The sequence below is a fragment of the Elaeis guineensis genome, chromosome 14 (assembly GCF_000442705.2).
Source record: "Elaeis guineensis isolate ETL-2024a chromosome 14, EG11, whole genome shotgun sequence".
Classification (NCBI taxonomy): domain Eukaryota; kingdom Viridiplantae; phylum Streptophyta; class Magnoliopsida; order Arecales; family Arecaceae; genus Elaeis; species Elaeis guineensis.
Genome location: NC_026006.2, coordinates 56,927,962 through 56,948,236, shown reverse-complemented (window position 1 = coordinate 56,948,236; position 20,275 = coordinate 56,927,962). Strand labels below are relative to the sequence as shown.

The 20,275-nt window shown below is 36.4% G+C and overlaps 2 protein-coding genes across 2 annotated transcripts; one reads left to right on the top strand and one right to left on the bottom strand.

The window, feature by feature from the left end:
* Positions 1 to 1,910: 1,910 nt before the first annotated feature.
* Positions 1,911 to 5,680, top strand: LOC140853834 (uncharacterized). The gene is made up of 6 exons (XM_073248923.1): positions 1,911 to 2,067; positions 3,592 to 3,752; positions 4,900 to 4,961; positions 5,032 to 5,109; positions 5,180 to 5,248; positions 5,308 to 5,680. Exons 1-6 carry the CDS (start codon positions 1,958 to 1,960, stop codon positions 5,341 to 5,343), a joined length of 516 nt encoding a protein of 171 aa, XP_073105024.1. The 5' UTR covers positions 1,911 to 1,957; the 3' UTR covers positions 5,344 to 5,680.
* A 994-nt stretch (positions 5,681 to 6,674) lies between these two features.
* On the bottom strand, positions 6,675 to 17,043 carry LOC140850929 (uncharacterized). Its single transcript, XM_073248579.1, is given in 16 exon segments — positions 6,675 to 7,056; positions 7,214 to 7,390; positions 7,984 to 8,162; positions 8,165 to 8,186; positions 8,288 to 8,512; positions 10,263 to 10,373; positions 10,475 to 10,738; positions 13,605 to 13,846; positions 14,363 to 14,603; positions 14,744 to 14,900; positions 14,990 to 15,138; positions 15,394 to 15,426; positions 15,679 to 15,757; positions 16,119 to 16,140; positions 16,327 to 16,399; positions 16,772 to 17,043. Coding segments are annotated over 16 exon segments (2,415 nt in total). The 5' UTR covers positions 17,003 to 17,043; the 3' UTR covers positions 6,675 to 6,846.
* Positions 17,044 to 20,275: the final 3,232 nt, after the last annotated feature.

Here is a 20,275-nt window from a genome sequence, read left to right as displayed (position 1 = left end):
AGGGGAGATAGTTGTGCCGGATTGCGCTCCTCCAACTTTTTTTTCTATATCAAAAAAAAAAAATAGGGGGTGCCAAATCATTGCACTTGATTGCCGCTGGATCAACCTAATCATTATAGAGCAGTCTCCCTCTAGATGAATATACTCTGCCTATAAACAAAGTTTAACACAAATCATACTAACCCCAGTAGCCCTTAGATCGGCATCAGGGACGATCTTGTCATGTATACTGTTGTTGCCCCCAATAGCAATTAGAGATGGAAAATGAGCAGTGCCTAGCACGACACAGCCCAGATCCACCAAGCCAAAGATTTAATTGGCTATGCCAGGCACGACCTATGTAGTAAACGGGTCATGCTCGGCACGGTCCGTGTAAACAAAATTCCTAGCCTAGCACGACCCTAGGCCTAAGGGTGGCGGGCCATGCCGGGCATGGCTTGTTGGTCCATTAGGCCCGCAAGTCTGATGGGCCTAATAGGCTGTTTTTATTTTTATAATGTAAAAATTAAAAAATATTAAATAATAAAAGTATATGAGAGATAGGAGAGATATAAAATGAGAAAATTACATCTTCAATTTATTAATATTCATAATATTAATATATGTTAAAATTAAATTAAAAAAATTGAAAAAAAATTAATGAATGATGAATTTTTCAAAATTAAAAATATGAAAATAATTTTTTCTTAGAATTATTAAAAGAATCAAATGATTTAGAAACATGATGAGAAATTAAGAATCTTATTTCACACAAGGGCCACAACTAGGAGCTTATGACGGATATAAATGGGTCGTGCCTTATCTTAAGGGGGCCAGGCTGGCATGCGAGCTGGGCCGTGCCCGGTCCAAGCCCTTATGGGCCATGCTAGGTTGGGGCCGTGGGCCATAAAACCCCCAGTCCAGTCGGCCCCCTTCTATGTACCGTGTCTGGCATATCCCATTATTGTAGCAAGTGAGTCGTACCAGACACGACCCAATTCATGTCGGATCGGGCTGTATAATGGGCTGCCTGACCCGATGCCCATGTCCAGCAGCAATAAAAGTGTTAGAGCCTCTAATTATAAATCCAAATCTACATCTATGACCACCACCAAACACACTATCATTGAAGTTCATCTTAAGGAAACTTGGGGATGGGGGCTCTTGGGTAATAAAGACCATCCCGGCCGCTACAAGAGCTAAAGAAGAGTCTCATATGTTCTGAGTTGTCAAGGGCTCTCCTATGGTGTGCGACTGCATGATTTCAGCTGCATGTATAAATGCTTTCTTCAGGATGAATCTTGGCTACCGATAATAACTCATAGTAAGCTAGATAAACACATCAAAGACTTCGAGATCTATCTATATTTCCGTCGATACACCTCTTGAGATAAGCAAGAAAGGTATCCACTAGCATCACTAATCGGATAAAATCTAACAAGCTCCTGGACACTGAAAAGCATGTGAGCTACTAACCTTAGGCCACCTTTCAAAGAATGCCTCTGTAAAGCTCATAAAGATCTTTAGTCTTAACCTTTGAACTGTAGTCGAATCACTAGACTGACCATGCCCCACAGTCAGCCGAGACGGACCTTAACCCCTACTTGAGGTGTCATTGTTACGGATAAAGACTCAGCCCATCATATGAGGTATTATTCGTTTCGATCTATAGGCCTCACGATTTTGCCTTTTAAAAGATACCTCACGTGAGAAAAATTTTTTTCTTCTTATAAGTGCGAGTCCCCTTGACTCACAATCGATGTGGGACTATTGATGTCCTTCACATTATTAAAACCTGTTTAAGAATATAATAAACAGAGAAAAAATTATTTATATAAATTTATATTAAATAAAATAATGATAATTATAAAATTTAAATATACCATATCAACGATACACACCCGTATCGTACCCGAGATATCGGTATTCAACGTTTGCTATTTTTGTTGACCGTGAGAGGGAAAGGACGATTTGAGAGATGGTGAAGGAGGAGCCCTCCCAAGCTTTGACAGAAGACGAGCGGCGGGCGCTCCGTGGGAGCAAATTCGCGCCGCTCCCGGCACCCGCACCTGCTCGAGCCCAGCCCAGGTCTCTTCTTTCTCCTCTCCTTCTTCCTCCTTTTTTCTCGTCTTCGTTGATCCTTCTCTAGGGTTTTGTTCGTCCTTTCTCCCTTACTTCTTGATATGGATTCGAATGGAATGAGGAATTGGTCTCAGGTCAATCTATTTCGACGGTTAGGGTTATTATCAATAGCAGTGAATTGGTTAATTGGAATTATTCGAGTTCTGTTCCGCTTTATCAGGCGTTTATTTCACCGATCTAACAAGTTTGAAAAGCTAATATGGAAAAGGTTTACAAGAAGACATGAAGAATATAACAGGAAAGACCGTGCAAAATTTGAACTTTATGAATGAATCTAAGATTTCGGTTGAAAAAGGAGTAATCTTGTTGTAGACCATGTGTGTTTGCAAAGTATTTTCAGTTGAAAATATGAAGAAAGGAGTATAAGCTAATGAATCCTGTCCTCTTTGGGGTCAGCATTTTTAAGTCTTGGAACAGTTATTCGTGCCAATTTGAAATCTTGCTTAGTTGCTTATATATTGTAATGCAGTGAGCTGTTTGCTAATGAAAGAATGAGGTAAACTGGGCTGATCATGAAAGAAGCTTTACATGTTGTTCATGGAATTTATTCTGTTCTTTGTATATAAATATTGATCAACATGGTAGAAACCATAACCATAGGCATGGCCAGAGAGCCGTGTTTGGTGTCATAATTTCTGAATGGCTTAAAATTAAGGGGATCATCAAATCTTCTAGAAACCATCTAATCCTACAAAAGGTCTGTTTTTACTTCGGCTCCTTTAATATTTTTTTGAACTTCAATAATAAAATATGTAGCAGTCAAGGTCTGCCGTCTCAGTATCGGATCTTGTACTGGTAACATGTTGTTATAGTATTGGTTCGCCATCTCGTTATCAGACCATGTACAAGCCCGTATGGAGGTTGGTTTTGCATAATGAGACTCGGCAAGCTAACCTTGGTCCCAATCGTATGATTTGCCCCTATTGTTTTTTTTATTTTTTATGTTCTTAATCATGATTTTGAAGTTAGGCTATTTTGTTACTCTATGGTATGAACTCATACAATTGTATTTATGGTTTTTTTAGTATATATAGTGATAGAGGATGCATATTAAGGCTTTGTTTCTTCCAGTTTATGATGATTTGGTAAAGTGAAGGGCTCAATTGGGTTTAAAGATTTTGAAAAGAAAACAAAGTATGAAGACTAAAGTGGATGTATATAGAGAAATGACTTGAGGAGGAATATGTTGATAGCCTTTGTAAGAATGAGTAATAGATCATTGCCATAAAGTTTTAAGTGAATGTATATAGAGAAATGATTTGAGGAAGAATATGTTGATAACCTTTGTAAGAATGAGTAACAGACCATTACCATAAAGTTTAATTTGATAAATAGAAGAACAAGGCTAGCTATGATAATAGTTCATACGGATGATGTAATATAGATGAAATAATACCTACTAGGCTCTATTTTGCCTCTGTAAGTCATCACTGCATATCATTCCTGACATTTTTCTCCTCTATGAAAAAGGGTGGCTCACCCAGGTGGACCAGTGACAACAAACAAAGCTGCAGCTTTAGCAAGGTTTCTTGAACGAAAGCTTCAACAACCAGATGGATTGAAGTCTATAGATCCAAATCTTCTGGAAGTGGCCGTGAAAAATGCAAAGGCAACTGTGCATGCTAGTAATGGTATAATGTTCATTGCAAAATCCTTTTTCCATTCTGACTGTTTGTACATTTTGTTTGCTGCAAATGTATTTAGATAGATCAATCATTCATGATATTTGCAGAGGTAAAAATTTTCAGAGTCAGTAATAAACTCTTCTAGTCATTTCATGTTTTTTGGTTATAGGTTTTGTATTTTTTCTCATTATCCACTTTGTTTTTCTGTCAGCAGAATTTGTTAACAAATATGATGATGGGAAATGTTCCAAGTTTTTTTTTTTTTTTCAAATTTTTAACAAATCTATAGATTCAAGAGGCCTCTTTGAATTCTGCTTCCTAAGTTAGAAAATGTAGATACTTTTACTATTTAAATTAAGACATTCATCTTGGTTAATTTTACTAATTGTTGGAACATAGATATCCAAGATTCCATAAATTTATACATAAATCTTTTCAGGTTTGGCAGCTTAAGTTAAGATCGCCTTTATACATAAATCTTTTCTTTCCACATCATCCTATCTTCTATGTTTCTTTACTTGGAGTTCAACTAGATGCACACACATAAACTTGCGTACTGATATAACAGCAAGCTCTTGACTTGCTGCTGGGCCTTTATGTGGACATAGTACTGAAATACAAGTATTATTTTTATAAGAGACTCATCTAGTCTCAAGATAAACATAGTTAGATTAATGTGTCATGTCCAGGTAACATGGAGATGCATTTATAAACCCACTTATGCACTATCTCATATATGATTTAATTTACTGTCTAGTATATATTTACATGCATGCGCATTTATGTTTTTTCCATGGAATTTCTTGCATGCTCCAACCACGACCTTTCGTAAATGGATCATCCAAATTGGCCTCTTATCTCACATGTTTCTATTGTTGTGCACCTAAAGTTTATTTAAGGGTGTTCTTGTGCTTTTTGTGGGTTTTTCTTGTCTAACTGCTAATGAGTTTTACCACCCATATATTTTCTTGTTACTGCCTGTTGAACTGAAAGATCAATATGTTTTCTAGTAAATACACTGCCTACTAGATGTTTGAGATGTCAGAGACAGCTAATAACTGAGGCTGTTTTCTCCCTCCACTTGTGCTTCCACAGAATATGATCTCATGAGTAGAATGAAAATAAATAACACCCGACCTTTTCTCCATCACAGAAGGGTCTTCAGCCTCTGGAAGAATGATACGACATGTTTCTTCCTTTGGGGACTCCTCTGAGGTAATACCGATGAGCATTTTCTTTCAAACAGTTGGCAAGGTGTGATTATAGACAATATTAACTCTTTCAGGATTCTGGACAAGATCAAGATAAAGAAGAAAAGCCAAAGCAAAAGAAGAGGAAAAAGAAGAAATTGGACTCCTCTGAGGTAATACAGTTGAGCATTTTCTTTTGGAAAGTTGGCAAGGCCCTGTTATTGACAGTATATGGTCTTGCAGGATTCTGGAGAATATCTAGCTAGAGAAGTAAAGCCAAAGCAAAAGAAAAGGAAAAAGAAGAAAAAAAAGGTAGTCCAATCCTCTTTTAGTTTCCTCTTTGGTTTCTGCTGATGCCTTTTTAATTGCAGGTGGTGCAAAGCCCCAAAAGTCACAATAAATCATGATTATTTGTTCCTCAAGTTTGTGCTTTAAAAATGGAATGACGATTCCATAACCTTCAACGCTAGAGTGAAGCAAGCATTGGTTCAACATTGTAGGTGGCTGATTTTGAGTCCTTGTTGGACCTTGGTTGGAGTAATAGCAGCTGTTGGAAGTATGGGCTGAACAATTTCATGGCGACTTGAAATGCAATATCTGTTGGTTTTGACTCATTTTGATGCGTTCAGTGTCTTTAAACTTATGACAACCAGTTTTAGTTGATAACTTGCTCAGCTGGACAAGAACACAATATATGAGCTTTGGATTATCTCATAGAGAAGAAGTTTATGATTCTTGGTAAGAGTTGACTTCGCCCCTACTTGTTGATCATTCTTTTAAGCAATTTGAGTAGAACCGTTCTAAGCCAATAACTTTATTTAATACAAGTTATTTGACGTTTTCCTCTCCAAATCTACGAGCTTGACTTCTCCTGGAAAAAAGAAAAGCTCACTATAAGAGTACATGCTCTTGAAGGTTAGTGTTAATACAGCAAAGGATGACTTGTTATGCTTGCACAAAACCATTTCCGGGTTTTAGTGTATCATTCTGCGGCCAAGTGCCATTTTTTTTTTTCTTCCAAAAAAAAAGTGCCATTTTTTTTTTCCTGACAGCTTCCTGAATAAAAAAAAAAAAAAGAACGTTTAAAAGGGCGCATTATTCTCTATATAGCGATAGCCAATTGTATAAATGGTTTAATCCAACTCCTTCCAACTGTGCACTACGATATGGGATGTGTCACTTGAATCCTTGGCCGCTACTCGTTATGGTGATGCAGGCAAGGCAGATAATTATGTGGTTTAAGAAGTGAGCACCACATGTGAGTTGGTGGTTGGCGACTTCAGTTGAAGCCTACTCGCTAGCTAGGCAAACCTACTTGTTAGCCTTGTTTGGTTCATGAATCTAAACGCTCCAAATAGTATTTTAGAAGTTGCAAGCTGAAGACAGAAGTTAGGAAGCTTAAATCAATTGAATCAATTTGGTTGTCAACTATGGGTAACAAAGAGAAACATGGTGCTACCTAATCCAGAGTACACTTTTTTAAGGTGATTTAGCCAAAAGATTCTGATACGACCAGGTGAGCTATCTTTTGTAGGATGGAAGACCCAAGGGGATGATCAAAATGTTATCATAATATCGTCCTCCTAAACCATAAAGTAAGAATCTCTGCAATAGGTTGGACAAAACCTTGCTTGCTACTCTCTAGATTTCTTCTATTTAGGATAGAAGCTATACCATCAACGATCACTATTGCCCAAAGAGCTTTGCTATTACATTCCCCACCAAGATGATCACAAGATAACCCACCTTCTTCGTCCTTGAATCTTTAGCCTCTGAGTGTATAGTGTCAACAATGTCAAGCGACAGCACCTTCCACTCATTCACAATACCAAGCATTACAGAACGAAAAGTAAACATAACCCAGGTTATAAAGGGCATTTACAAGCATTCATCCTCATAAGAAACAGGTCTTAGGCCGATGATGTGGCGACATATGTTTTATCTAACAATGTGCTTAGAGCATCTGGACTGCTGACAGGTGGGCTGCATACAAAATTTTGGCACACATGAGCCACAGCCAGCTTGTCCACGGGGCTACTCTTTGCCATTTGGAATATATTTTGGTTATGACTTTCCCAGAACTCCATATCTTCTGTGTTGCTAGTGTCTATTTGGATCACCTATATAGTCAATACACCAGAAACACCACAAAGCCAATGAGAATCCATTAAGAGAAATATTGCTCATAAATTCCTTTGTAACACTAATAGAATATAACAACCTTGAATCAAAAATAATGGAGGAAATAAAGCAGTAGGATAAAACAACAACACTCACAGTTCTGTTTGGATCATATGATGCAAAAACGGCGGTGGCCATGTCATTGAATTCTGCTGATGTTTTGTCTCCAACCAGCACCACCTGCTTCCTGGATGGGACAGAAAGCATATCTGCTGCACTGCACATAAGTGGAACAGCCATGCTTTGATCTTTCAACCTTGACTCAAATACTGCCTGTGGAGAGAGATTGTATAGAGAAAACGTGAGTAACTGTGGACAGAAACCACCTGAAGTTTGACCCAGTTTTGCAGCATGTCTCTTTGAACCGACATGCACCTGCTCTAGCATATGCATGAGCATACATTTACACACATACAGTTTCAATTATGTTCAGATTCCTAAACTCGGAGGTTCTGTAGCAGGCACTAGTCCTTCCAGTCACAACTTTGTCGAGTAGATAAGAATATCTTCGGACTTGTGAAATGTCTACATCATCAATATTTGTCCATATGCAGTTATGCTCAATATGGACTTGACTGACTTTATCAGAATGAACTCTATTGTATTGATAAGAAAGCAAACAGCCAAAACCTAACTCCTCTCTCTTTCCTCACTAAACACAGAACAGCGGCCAATGTTCAGAAACTCAATCTTCAGGTTATGCCTTGCAAGCAGACAAGAATAGATCATTTTGCCACAAGAATTGCTAAGTTTCATGGCTAGATTATATATAAGATACTTTGGGAATCTAATATCGTCATCTTACCCTGAAGGGAGAAACAACATTTCTATAACCATTACTGTTAATTCCAGAAGAAAGAACATACCAGAAGGTGCTCTGCAGTACTTCTGTAATTTTCAGACCTCGCACCAGCAACCATGGATGACAATCTAATCAGATTCATAGCTGACACTGAGTTCCCAGATGGCTCTGCTCCATCATGATCCTCTTTTACACGAAGTAGGACTGAAGGGTCTTCTCCTGGCGTATTAAAATAGCCTCCCCTTCTCCATCAAGAAACAACTCATCCTGTGAAAGATACATTATACATGCTTATGTGGGGGAAAAAAGGGTTTACCAACAATGCTCCATAAGAAAGAAAGAATTAACAAGACAATGCTGGTTCTTGCCTGAGTAGCTTGCAGATCAATTGCCCATGATAGCCAATCAGTTCCACCACCACATTCATAAAGGTCCAGCAATCCTGAGATTAAGAAGGCATAGTCATCTAGAAAACCAGGTGCTTTTGATGGACCATTTCGGAAGCTACGTTGCAGCCTACGTGCTGGCTTGTCATAGAGTCTACTCTTAATAAAGAATGCTGCCTTTTCAGCAACTTCCAGGTATGTACTTGGCTGCAAATGATGGAAACATTTTTACAAAATAATTACATAGAGAACATTTTTATCGATAAGCATAATAATTCATGACGGACAAGCCTATCATTTTGATATTACTAATTCTGGTGAAAAGAACTGTATAATTTTCAAGCCAGAATTTGAGACACATCTAGTCATTCTTAAAAAAATTAAAACATGTGTACATTTTGCATCGTGGACTAATACGATGCTTATCTTAACTAAATGATCAGGTTCTAACCTCATATCTGGTAATTGAACTAGAGAATCAAGGCCTTAAATTGCTGTTATTTTTCCTAGGTCAGTTGAGAGCCATTCGTTATGCATTCTTTATCATTATCTGTCAGCACTTTACGCTCACTGACAAGGGGGAAAAGGAATGACACTACTGGACGTGCTAGGACATTTCAAGAGAGCTACTTTTCATTTTTGCAACTAGATTACTTTGAAATACATTTTATAGGGAACTGACAAGTTCTAAAAAATTCATATCATGTTTTTTCACCAATCTATATGGATCTATCATCACAAGAAATACTTGAAATACATGATGATAGCTGTAAATGGGTTCTAAACAGGCAATGTATATTAGTTAATGAAGCTTAACATACATTAGAATTATCCACGATTCTATAGTTCAAAAAACGAAAAAGCAACACAAACTTTACAGTGAATATCATATGAAATCCTATAAAAAATTTGTAATAGTAATATACAATTTAAGAGAGTAATTTGCATGACTAGTAAAATCAGTAGCCAGGTGTAAATTACGCTTGTGCCTTAATGCATTTGTCAGTTCAGTATCCTATTTTGCACACCTCCCCATATTCATGCTGATTCATCACCAAGTATGATTCATACCACGCATAAATAATGCACTAAATAATACTTCAATTGTTTATGACAGAAGCCAGGCCTTCTCCCCAGTCCATACTTCAAGTGTTGTGGTAAGTGAGTACATATGGGACTGGAAGTTCAGATACAATCTATGACAATTATGTTTGATGCACTTATGATCTGCACAAAAGGGGAAAACTATAGCAACATGGTAGAAACTGTTTCTACATGAATTAGCATACACTTATCCCAGAAGAAATCTCTGGCACTAAAATTTAAAACTACCATGCTTACCAAGAGATGAGCCAAACATATTGAATACCATCTATCCTTGTGCCAGGGATTTAGCTTTAACCTACAAACAGTTTCATCAAATGAAAAATTGAAACCAGGACTTATTTCCTTTAAGCATGTTCTTGTCAAGCAGATCTATTTATCTTGCATCGAGCTTTTCATTTCTCCATTTAGCTTGAATATAATTCCACTAACTATAGGAAAAGTATGGTATTCAAATGGAAGTGCATAACCATCCAAACTTAATATCTTCAGTAGCTTCAGAAGCAAATACATGTCACTTTTAGTAATTTCAGAAGCAATTAGATGCCAAGAAACAGAATGAACTTGACATAAGATGCATAAGGTTTTAAATTTTCAGCTACCATGTACAAAATTTCCTATATGGCACTAAGCACCAAATGATCAGACCTCCAACTGCGGCGATAGCACAAGTATGCCAACTACTTTTGTCGCTAATGGCACCACAGGAACCAAACATTTTAATGCAATGCAGTGACTTTTTGATCTCCAAATAAAGAATAGACAAACACTGCATACTAATTTTAATATAATATTATTTACATAAACAATAGAATTGAAAATTCAGAATGCTAAGGTAGATAAAGTATCTTACATTGTATCCAACTACAGGAAAATAGAACTTAGTTTCTTTCACTTCTGCCTTGAGAATTTTAGAAGCTCTAGCAAAAGAGGATATTGCAAGTCCATTCCATGAAACAATTACCTAAGGAAGCGCCTAGTTTGTTAACAAGTTTGCACTAAGACAAACGATTATTCCAAGATAATTTGAAAAAATGCTTGAAAAAGCATATAGAAGGTAGAAACCTTGTCATCCAAATGAGGCCTTGGCCGTCTTGACCGTGCATTGAACAGCTTTTGTCGACATAAACCCAAAATTTGAGAATATTCATCCACTGACATGCCCAACTTTGATGCCATGGAAGAAATATCTTTTCTCTCTATGAGCACATTTTTTCCTTTGAATTCATTATGAGGATCACTCATCGAAGAAAGGTCACAATTTCCTGAAGATTTGACATAATAATGGTCCTTGAACAGAGTTGCATAGTCTCCAAGTATCTCTTCAATCTTCAGCAGAAATCAAACAGAAAATTAGCGCCGCATCAAGCCAAAATTATTGGAATATGCCAACATAAACTGCAAAAGAATGTAGAAGCATCTTACATTTGATTTTTCCTTTTTTAATAAAAAAAGTCTGATCTTATAAAAAGCAAGAGCTACATTATAAATGAACGCTCCCTCAAAAGACCTATATCTGCAAGTTCCCATTGAAAAAGTGCCTGATCTCCTTAAGATATGAAGCATCATAAGTATGATGATCTTTTGTATGCATGCACTTAGGAAACTATGATTAGGTTTAAGGTGTTAAGCTATCACTTAAAACAATGGTTTAAATGAAATTAGAGCACCACATTGTACCAAGTATTGTAATACAACACAGACTGTCTATTTAAAAATGAAGATTGAACAAATAGCAAACCATAAAATTTATATTATTAAATAACATAAATGGTTTTCATGTATCTTGGGAATAATGGGTTATGGTTAATGGAAGAGGGGCCTGGAGAATCATGGAACAAGATGCAAATACAGGAGCAATATTCTCGAGTAATGCATGATACCTCAAGGTTGTAATTTGAACTTTCATCTGGAAGAAAAACATTCAGAATGGTTTAATCTACCTAATTGACATAGGAAGTCAGATGGTTATCATAGTTCTGACCCCTTTCAGGCTGTTCAGAACAAGAAGAAAGCTTATCTTGCTGCCAAACTGATTTGGTGGTTGTACCAAAGACCTGGCTTCAAGTCCCACGTTTACCAGGTTTCAGGGAGGATTTCTATGGGAGCGCTACCTCCATTATGTAGCCTATTGCCAACGGGTCCTCTTTCTACCCCCTGGCAGAAAGAAAAACAATCCAAAGAAAACAAATAAAAATAAAGAGATAGAAAGCTAGTTACAGCAAATTCAGATATTTTTTCTAGATATACATAGCATCTGCAGTTACCATAACTTTGGAAGCTCCTTACCACTACCGCTCATGATTCCAAAGCTTCACCTTGCTTTGTTGCTCTAAATGTTTCTGAACTTATATTTGCAATTCTACATATCTTTAATACTTGATGGAAACGACAAGCAGTCATATGATATATACAGCCATACAACTTAGGAAGTTTTTATATATGCTTATATTTGACAAATCTTTCTGACAACTTGGTTGAACTCCTTTGCATATTCATCAGTAGATTGCTGTTCTGGAGTCTACAAGGTCAGAGTGCATTATGTACATGTTGGGGATAAAACAGCTAATTCAAAAGTTTTCTTCATCTTCTACGTTTCATAAAATTTCAATCTTCCCCTGCTTTCCTACATCTTCTCATGGCAAGCAGATGCCTGCACATTCATCTTGACAGTGAATTTTGGCTAGCCATTATCTGTCACATCTTTGAACTTGAATGAGCTTCACTTAATAAGGACATCAATGAACTTATCATAAAATGAACAAAGTGATATCCACTTGAATGCTGAGATTCCATAGTTGTCCTTTCAATCACAAGCATCTCGTTACCAAGTGCATCCATGGAAAAGGTCCTCAAAATTAGCTTATCAATAATAATGTTCACCATAATGTTAACAAATTGAAGTCTGGGCCATGCTGTTTCATATGTCAAATTGCGACCAGCAATCTTCACCCAAAAACTTCATGCTACCACATGATAATCTTGGGGGAGATCAACAACCATACTCATCAGTTCAAATTCAAGAAGTTTGACCTCAGACAGGAAAAAATATATTTTGTATCTGATTGCTACCTGGTGGTCATCTAGAAAAACTGAAAGTTGTGGGTGTTTCAGCATAATGTTTTAATCAGTTAGAGGCTTCTTGCTCAATGTGCTTTTTAAAGGTCAGAATCCTGGCTCTTCACGTTGCCTTAGAAATGGGAATTGAGCTATTTTTTGGTGATTTGCTCATTGAGTGCAGTGAAAGCCCTAGGCTATCCTCATATATGGTTGGCTCATTGTTCCTTAGACTGATATCGACAAATTATATATCTTGTTTTGATTATCATACTTGAATGCAAATTCAAGATGACATGGAGTATGGCATAGTTTGCTGGTGCAAGTACATGGTGGCCTGGTGGGCCTATTTGCAGAGGGTTACCCTTGGTTGTGTAGCCTAGTTCTAGTTCATGGACTCTGTGGTACAGCTCTCAAGACCCTTTGATAGCCTTTGGGTCATCTGTTTCCTACTCAAGTTTCAAAAAGAGAAGGACATTTCCTAGACTAAAGCTGACAAACAAAGTTTTGACTACTATATAGAAACTCCTAGTGGACTTTGAACTCAAGAGACCAACTTGCAAAACTTTCAACTAGAACAACCGAATGTGCAAACTACCATATTGCAGAAAGCTTGAAGAAGTTTCCAGACTTAATGTGCCAGCTAAGATGCTACTTGGTGATCCATTTTCAGCTCAGCTAGGATTCTGTTGATCCTGCTTCCATTCAAAATCCTGACTGAGCCAATCTCCACGATTATGGGATTGAGGAGGCACTCATATGGAAAAGAACATTGATTTGTGTATGAGATATTAGGAAGATTGAGGAAGAATTAGAATCACATCAATGTGTAATGAAAAATACTTCAGAAAAGATAATATGACAACTCTTTTTAGGGCAGGGCTGAACAACTTCTATGTTATATGATCATTGTTGATAAACAAGATCCCTCAAAAATCCAAGCATCAGGATTTTTTGAAATGGTGCAACACATTGTGGGCTAAAGCATACTTGATTTATGTATACTACAAAATTCTTGGTCCACATACTAACCGTATAAGTGGATTCACAGAAAAGTTCAGATGGTCACCATGGAATTAGAAAAAAATCATAAATCTAACGACCCATTCAAATGATTAAGGATTGGATGTGCACAAACCTCTTTGCTTGTCCATACATAGAATGCTCCTTCTTTTTTTCTTGGAGAACCTTCATATTCAGCACTATCAGCATCTTCAGCTGAATATATTTCACCTGATTCTCCAATCATGTCTCTCTTCAAATAGTCAAGAATATCACGAGCAACAGATGAATAGAAGGTGTCTCTTTTAATTGCAAATGTATCCAAATATACATTAGCAAGCTGCCCCTGATCGTACAACATTTTTTCAAAATGTGGAACTGCAATAGAAGACAACCTTACCATCAACAATAGCAGAAGGATATTATAAACTTATAACATGTGCATAACTTCTCTTAGCATAAGTCGGCAAAGCAGAAATCAGTCCTCTTAGCAAAATAATATATTTGAATAACAGCATCTACAATACATCCCAATGTTCATTAAGCCAAAATGGCACAAACAAACCTCTGACTACCACCAAGACTTACACCTTGAAGTTCTTATTAGACATTTTTACTTCAAGCGTTTCTAGCTTTCAACAGTTTATACAGTTATTTTATACTGACTCTATATTGTTAAATTCCTTGCTTCTTTAATGCAAATAACAATAAGACCACCACCACACCATCACAGAGAAATGACTGATTATTTATTAGTCCTCTTCCATGGCAACATTTACACTTTACTAGTAATATTAATGAAATTGATCAAATACAAACCAGTTATTCCTATACCATAGAGGCAGTGAACAAAAGAACTGGTGAATAACAGCCTTTCACACTGTCAAAACTCACCATGCCAACACTCATCCACACTATATCTATGAAAACCACCTCCAACATGATCATGGATTCCACCTCTAGCCATGCACTGCAAGGTATGACAGACCATTTGCATAGCATTGTTGGCCTCACGTTCCCTCCCAGTTTCCATCAGCTTTTTTGATGCATAAAGCATAAGGTAGACTTCAACTGGTCTTGGAAACTTTGGAGCAGAACCAAATCCACCAAACTTCGGGTCGTAACTATTCCCCAGCTATGGAAATCACAAATTCAAAATTTAAGGTCAACATTCAATAACTACAAAAAAGTACAAAAGGTTATAGAAGGAATAAATAACTTAAAACCCTACCAATTCTCATTGGTAAATAGATGAAACCTGATTCAGACAGTTACCTGTTTAACGCATGATTTTAATGAATTTTGTGCTAGCTCATCCGATAATCTATGAGAAGAAGCAGTTGCCGACAATGCTTCAGAAAGTTGTTCAATTGCAAAACTCCCACCCTTCTCAAGCATCTCTTGTTTAGTATCCCAAGCTTCCTTCACCCTTCTGAGAAATGTTTAGTGGAGAAAAACAGATAAGTAAAATGAACTTTGAGATCAATGCAACTATTAATACCAACAATATATGTTTTGCACCTCAGGACTGTTTTGAAACCTGGTCTCCCATACTTGTCATCCGGGGGAAAGTATGTTCCACCCATCAAGGGCTTGAGATTGGTTGAGAGAAAGACATTCAGTGGCCAACCACCACCACCATAAAGTGCCTGTACATATGTCATATATACCTGCAGAAACAATTGTTGTTCTTAGGAATGAAAACGGCAGCTTAAGACAGCATTACCACCAAAATACATGAAACCTCATATCACTTAAGCTGCATATGTCAGTGAATAAAAGAAATCAATTGAGCCAACTGCTTAGACTAAGGCAAGAGCATTTATAAGGGAAATACTTAATCTTTTAGAAGATTTTGAGAAGTCAATTAGAACTGTGCATAATAGAATAAAGGAAAGAAACTTCACCATGTGCCTCTATCTTACCTTATCAACATCAGGTCGCTCCTCACGATCCACCTGTTAAGACTAATAATCAGAACCAATGAGAGAATATAATAGATTTAGTGGAGATTTATATTTTAAAAAAAAAGAAAAAGAAAAAAAAAAAGACTATTATGTGGAAGGGCAATGCACTTCTGTCATGGCATATCCTACACAGGATAAATAAGCAATCAAAAATGACTGAAAGGAACAGAATTGATTTTATTTGACCATAAATGTTAACATCAAAGACAGCTAATGCTTATAACGGTAGTAACAGAAGATCACCTTGATGCTAACAAACCACTCATTTAACATTTTTGCAATCTCTTCATTCTCAAATGACTCCACCTCCATGACATGGCACCTATAATTATCAACCAATAAAAGAAAATGGTCTCATATCACCAGCACAATAACAGGCACACTCTGAATATCTAAACTTCCTAGCTGACTTAAAATCAAACAAAAAGAAAAATATAAAATTTACACTGCGGCAGGTCATCAAGGAAGCAGTTTATTCTTGTTTTAGTATCAATTCAACCGTCATGGCAGAAGCATGTGAGAGAGATTTCCCATCAATGTTTCAAGGAATGGAGAAAATGCATAAGCAAACACGGATTTTCTACTCAATAAATATATGTGGATGTGTCAACATATTTATTTGGTGAACATGCATGGAATTGCTCGAAAAAAGAAAAACAAACATAAAGACTAAATACACTCACCAATGGCATGTGCTGTATCCAACTACATAACACCGAGCCACATCCAGACCAAGTAGACCAATACATCAACAAGCATCCAGCACAAAGAAAAATTTCACAGCAAGATCAAAACGGGTAAAAGAATGTTTCCAATTAGCACAGCAACGGTAACAAGCAATAAAATAACCATTAAAATTCAAAAAGTTAAAGAATTGAAGAGCTGACGCACTTGATAGAAAGATAGGAACATCTCTTTTGCGAGCTTGATCGAAAGCTTCGTCTCCCCATGGATACCAATCAACCTTCAGCACCAACAGAGGAAAGAGGAAGCGAATAAGCAACATTAAAAGAAAAGAAAAACAAACACCTTTTTTCGAGAAAGATATAAACGAACTAATCGAAACACCGCCTCAACTTAGTTACTAAGTTGCAACCGACCAATTGAAAGAGAGATCACACGAAAACCGACACAAAGATCGAAAAAAATGTCAAAGAATAATAGAAATCATCGATACTTCAAATAAAACAACTACTTCTCATCGCAAGTAGATTTGCAACACCAAACAAAACTCAAATTCAGACTGAACCCCCACTTTCGCCAATGACCAGCTCGATGAAATGGTCAAAAGAAATGAATTCAGGACACAAGGTCGAGACCAGATCAGATTAGATACCGGGTTGTGGGCGTGCTGGAGGAGGTAGGGGCTGTGCTCGGAGGCGAGGCGGTTGGTGTGGCGGTGCGCGGCGGCAGTGCTCGATCCGGCCATGGCCACGACCCTGGCAGCGAGAAGGGAGCGAGGAGGGGAAGAGGAGGAGAGCGGGAGTCGTCGAGGGATCGAGAAGGGACGGAGGCGGAGCCAAGCGTGGGGAGGGATGAGGGAGACGGTGGCACGGGCGAGCGCCATCTGGACTTTGGAGTTCGGAGAGCGGTGGGGCAGGTGAGTCACCGCACCGCCCCATTTCCCAACCGTCCGGACTCGTGCCGGACGCACGTGCCAACAGGAGGGCTTTATCCAAACCACTATATCTCACGTGCCATGCAAGTGATGTTTATGCAGAGGCTCCAACTTGTCCTGACTCGAGTCTTGTATGTGCGTTACACGTGGCTTTTATGCAGAAAATGGATTGGTTGCTCTCAGAATTTTCTGGGTACTTCTTGGAATCTGCTATTGATTAATTGCCTTTTATTTTTCTTATAGCTCAATTTACAATATAAAAATGATTTTTAAAAAATAATGTGCTTTTGGTTTATTAACCAAATCAGTTTTTATATACTAGATTAATCAGTGCGTTTGTTATTTTTTTTTATATTTCTTAACTAGTTTTGGGCCTGCATATACGTATTGCGTGCGCATTCTATGTTAGATAATTGATTATTTATTAAAAAAAATTATGAATAGTAACACAATGACTATTCAAATTTTTGTTATCAGAAGGTTTTATAATCTAATTTAATACTTGTAAATGAGCTTCAATGTTATTTTTTAATCATATAATATTTTTATTCAATATTTTAAAGTGGGCTTCAATGCCATCTTCTAATAACATAATGCTTTCAGGATTATTAGATACAAGAGTTTCGATACATGGCATTGTAGGTTGATTTTAACTCAAATAGTATTCATATGTGAAAATGTATTGTTTATATGGACAACTTAACTTGCTAATGGATTTTCTCTCAATTTCTACTTATATATATATATATATATATATATATATATATATATATATATATATATATATATATATATATATATATATATATATATATATATATATATTAGATAATATATCTTACATATCAATAGTTTAATTTTTACTTATAATATTTATCTAAATTTTTTTATAATTTAATATTTGATGCTTTTCTTTTATTTTCTCGTCATCATGGTATATTTTGGTTGTCTACCATAAAAATTGTTGCTTGACATGTCCTGTACACGTGACTTGCTTGTGATTGCAATATATCTAATGTACTAAGGGTGTAAGAGATGAGGATGAGTATATTTTCATTTCATATAAATTTAAAGATACTTCAACTTGAAAATCTGGTCATCCATGTAGCCGGTGCTAAAGTAAAATAATCCGGCATGTGATTCATTAATAGCTATGCTCTTATCATATATGGTAAAGGTCGTAATTCATTAAAAAAAAGAAAAAAAAGAAAAAAAAAAAGAGGTAACTTGAGTTATGATTCAATGAGAACACATGTTAAAATTGTACTAGTTGCCATCCCAATCACATTTTATCAAACCCTTGGATAAGGTTAATTAACTAGATTGTGTCGCTAGGATTATTTTTATAAGCAGCTTCAATTAAGGAAGGCAATCATGGACCTGCTCTGCCAACATAGTACAAATTTTACACAAAATTAGAAGAGCTCGCTTTGGCATAAAGAGGCCAATCCGCTTGCATGTGGTTGTATGTTTGGAGTTAGAGTCTTGATCTGGCTAGAGATGGCAATAGATCGAGTTCGGATCTGATTGATCAATATCCATATCAGTCCTGTTATATTCATCCTATCATAGAAAAATCTATATCTATATTCATCCATATCCATTTTGGATTGGATCGAATCAAGTAGAATAAAAAATAGAGATTGAATCAGATTGGATCAGTTCGGATCTAAAAAAATTTCTAAATCCTACAAACAATCGTGCTTCTATTAAGATTAAGTTCTTAAAACCTCAAGAACCAAATTATCTTAAAAAATCCCAAAACTTAAGAAATCCCTCCGATCTCCCACACGTGCTCTCCTTTCCTATAGATCTCCGAAAAAAGAGAATAAAATGAAAAAAAAAAAATGACAATCTATGTGATCTTACCTTTTTTTTTCTACTTTTTTGATATTTTTTTTGATTTTTTTCATTTTCTCCTAATTTTTTCTTTATTTTTTTTCCATCCTCAAGAGTCCCTATCGGATGGGAGGATTGGAGTGGCCCAATATAAAAAAAATCCCACTTGGACTTAAGAAACCCCTAATCTCCTACCGGTGCTCTCTTTCCCACAAATCTCAAAAAAAAAATGAAATGAAAAAAAAGAGGCAAAAAAAAAGTGACAATCTATGTGGAAAACGATCTTACCTTCCAATTTTTTCCAATTTTTCTTTGTTTATCTTCATTTTTTCATCGTTTTCTCTTCATTTTTCCTCTGTTTTTTCCCTCCTCAAAAATCCCAATTGGATGGGAGATTTGAAGTGACTGAATAGGAAAACTTAAGGAGAGTTTTTTTTTCAATTTTTTTTTTATTTTCTTCATCTTCAAGAGTTCTAATTGATTGGGAGGCTTGGAGTGACCGAATACCAAAAGCTCAAATAGCTAAGATTTTATGTTGGATATTGAATGAATGGACATGCGTGTGTGTGTGTGTGTATATATATATGAGTCAAATTCAAAATAGAATATACTATTAACCATATCCGACCTATATCAACTTCAGATTTTTCTTTTAAAATTCATACCCACTTTAAATTTTAATCAGAATAAATTGAATCAGATATCCAAAGGGCCGGATTTGGCTAACATTATTTACCTTGGAAGATGATTGGCTTGAGTTGGCTCTATGATGGCCGGTCCTTCTATCTTTTATAATCCCAAATAGATTACCAATGTCAACTTGGGTTACAGATGGTAGGTTTAAAGTATTAAATATTTTGACTCAATAGGCCCATTTCTCTATTTATTGACCACTGATATTGACTCAATTGATCTGATCGAACATTTTTTCTGGTCAAAAAGTAGTAGTTGGGTCACGAGAATTTTTTTGGGAAGGAGGAAAAAAGAAAAGGAAAACCCTAAGCCCCCTAGTCCGGTCACATGCAGTTCCTATGGCTACTCGACTTTGCACCCGTAATTTTTCCATTAAAAAATAAAAAAAATAAAAGAACAAAAAAGTGCCAGAGTGAGTGATTGCAGCTGAGAAAATTAGCCACCAAATCCGACTGTGGAAAAAATGAACAATTTAATTATGAAATTGAAAAATCCACTGGATAAAAGTTATTTTATTTCGAGTACATTTAAAAGATGGAATTACATTATGGAGCTATTTATTATTAAATAACATGCCCAAATCCAAAAAATCCTGATCAAAAAGCATGAAACAAACCCAAATACAGAGCTGATCATGTCTAAAATCCGATCAAGATCGATCTATACATCCAAACACAACATAGAAATGGA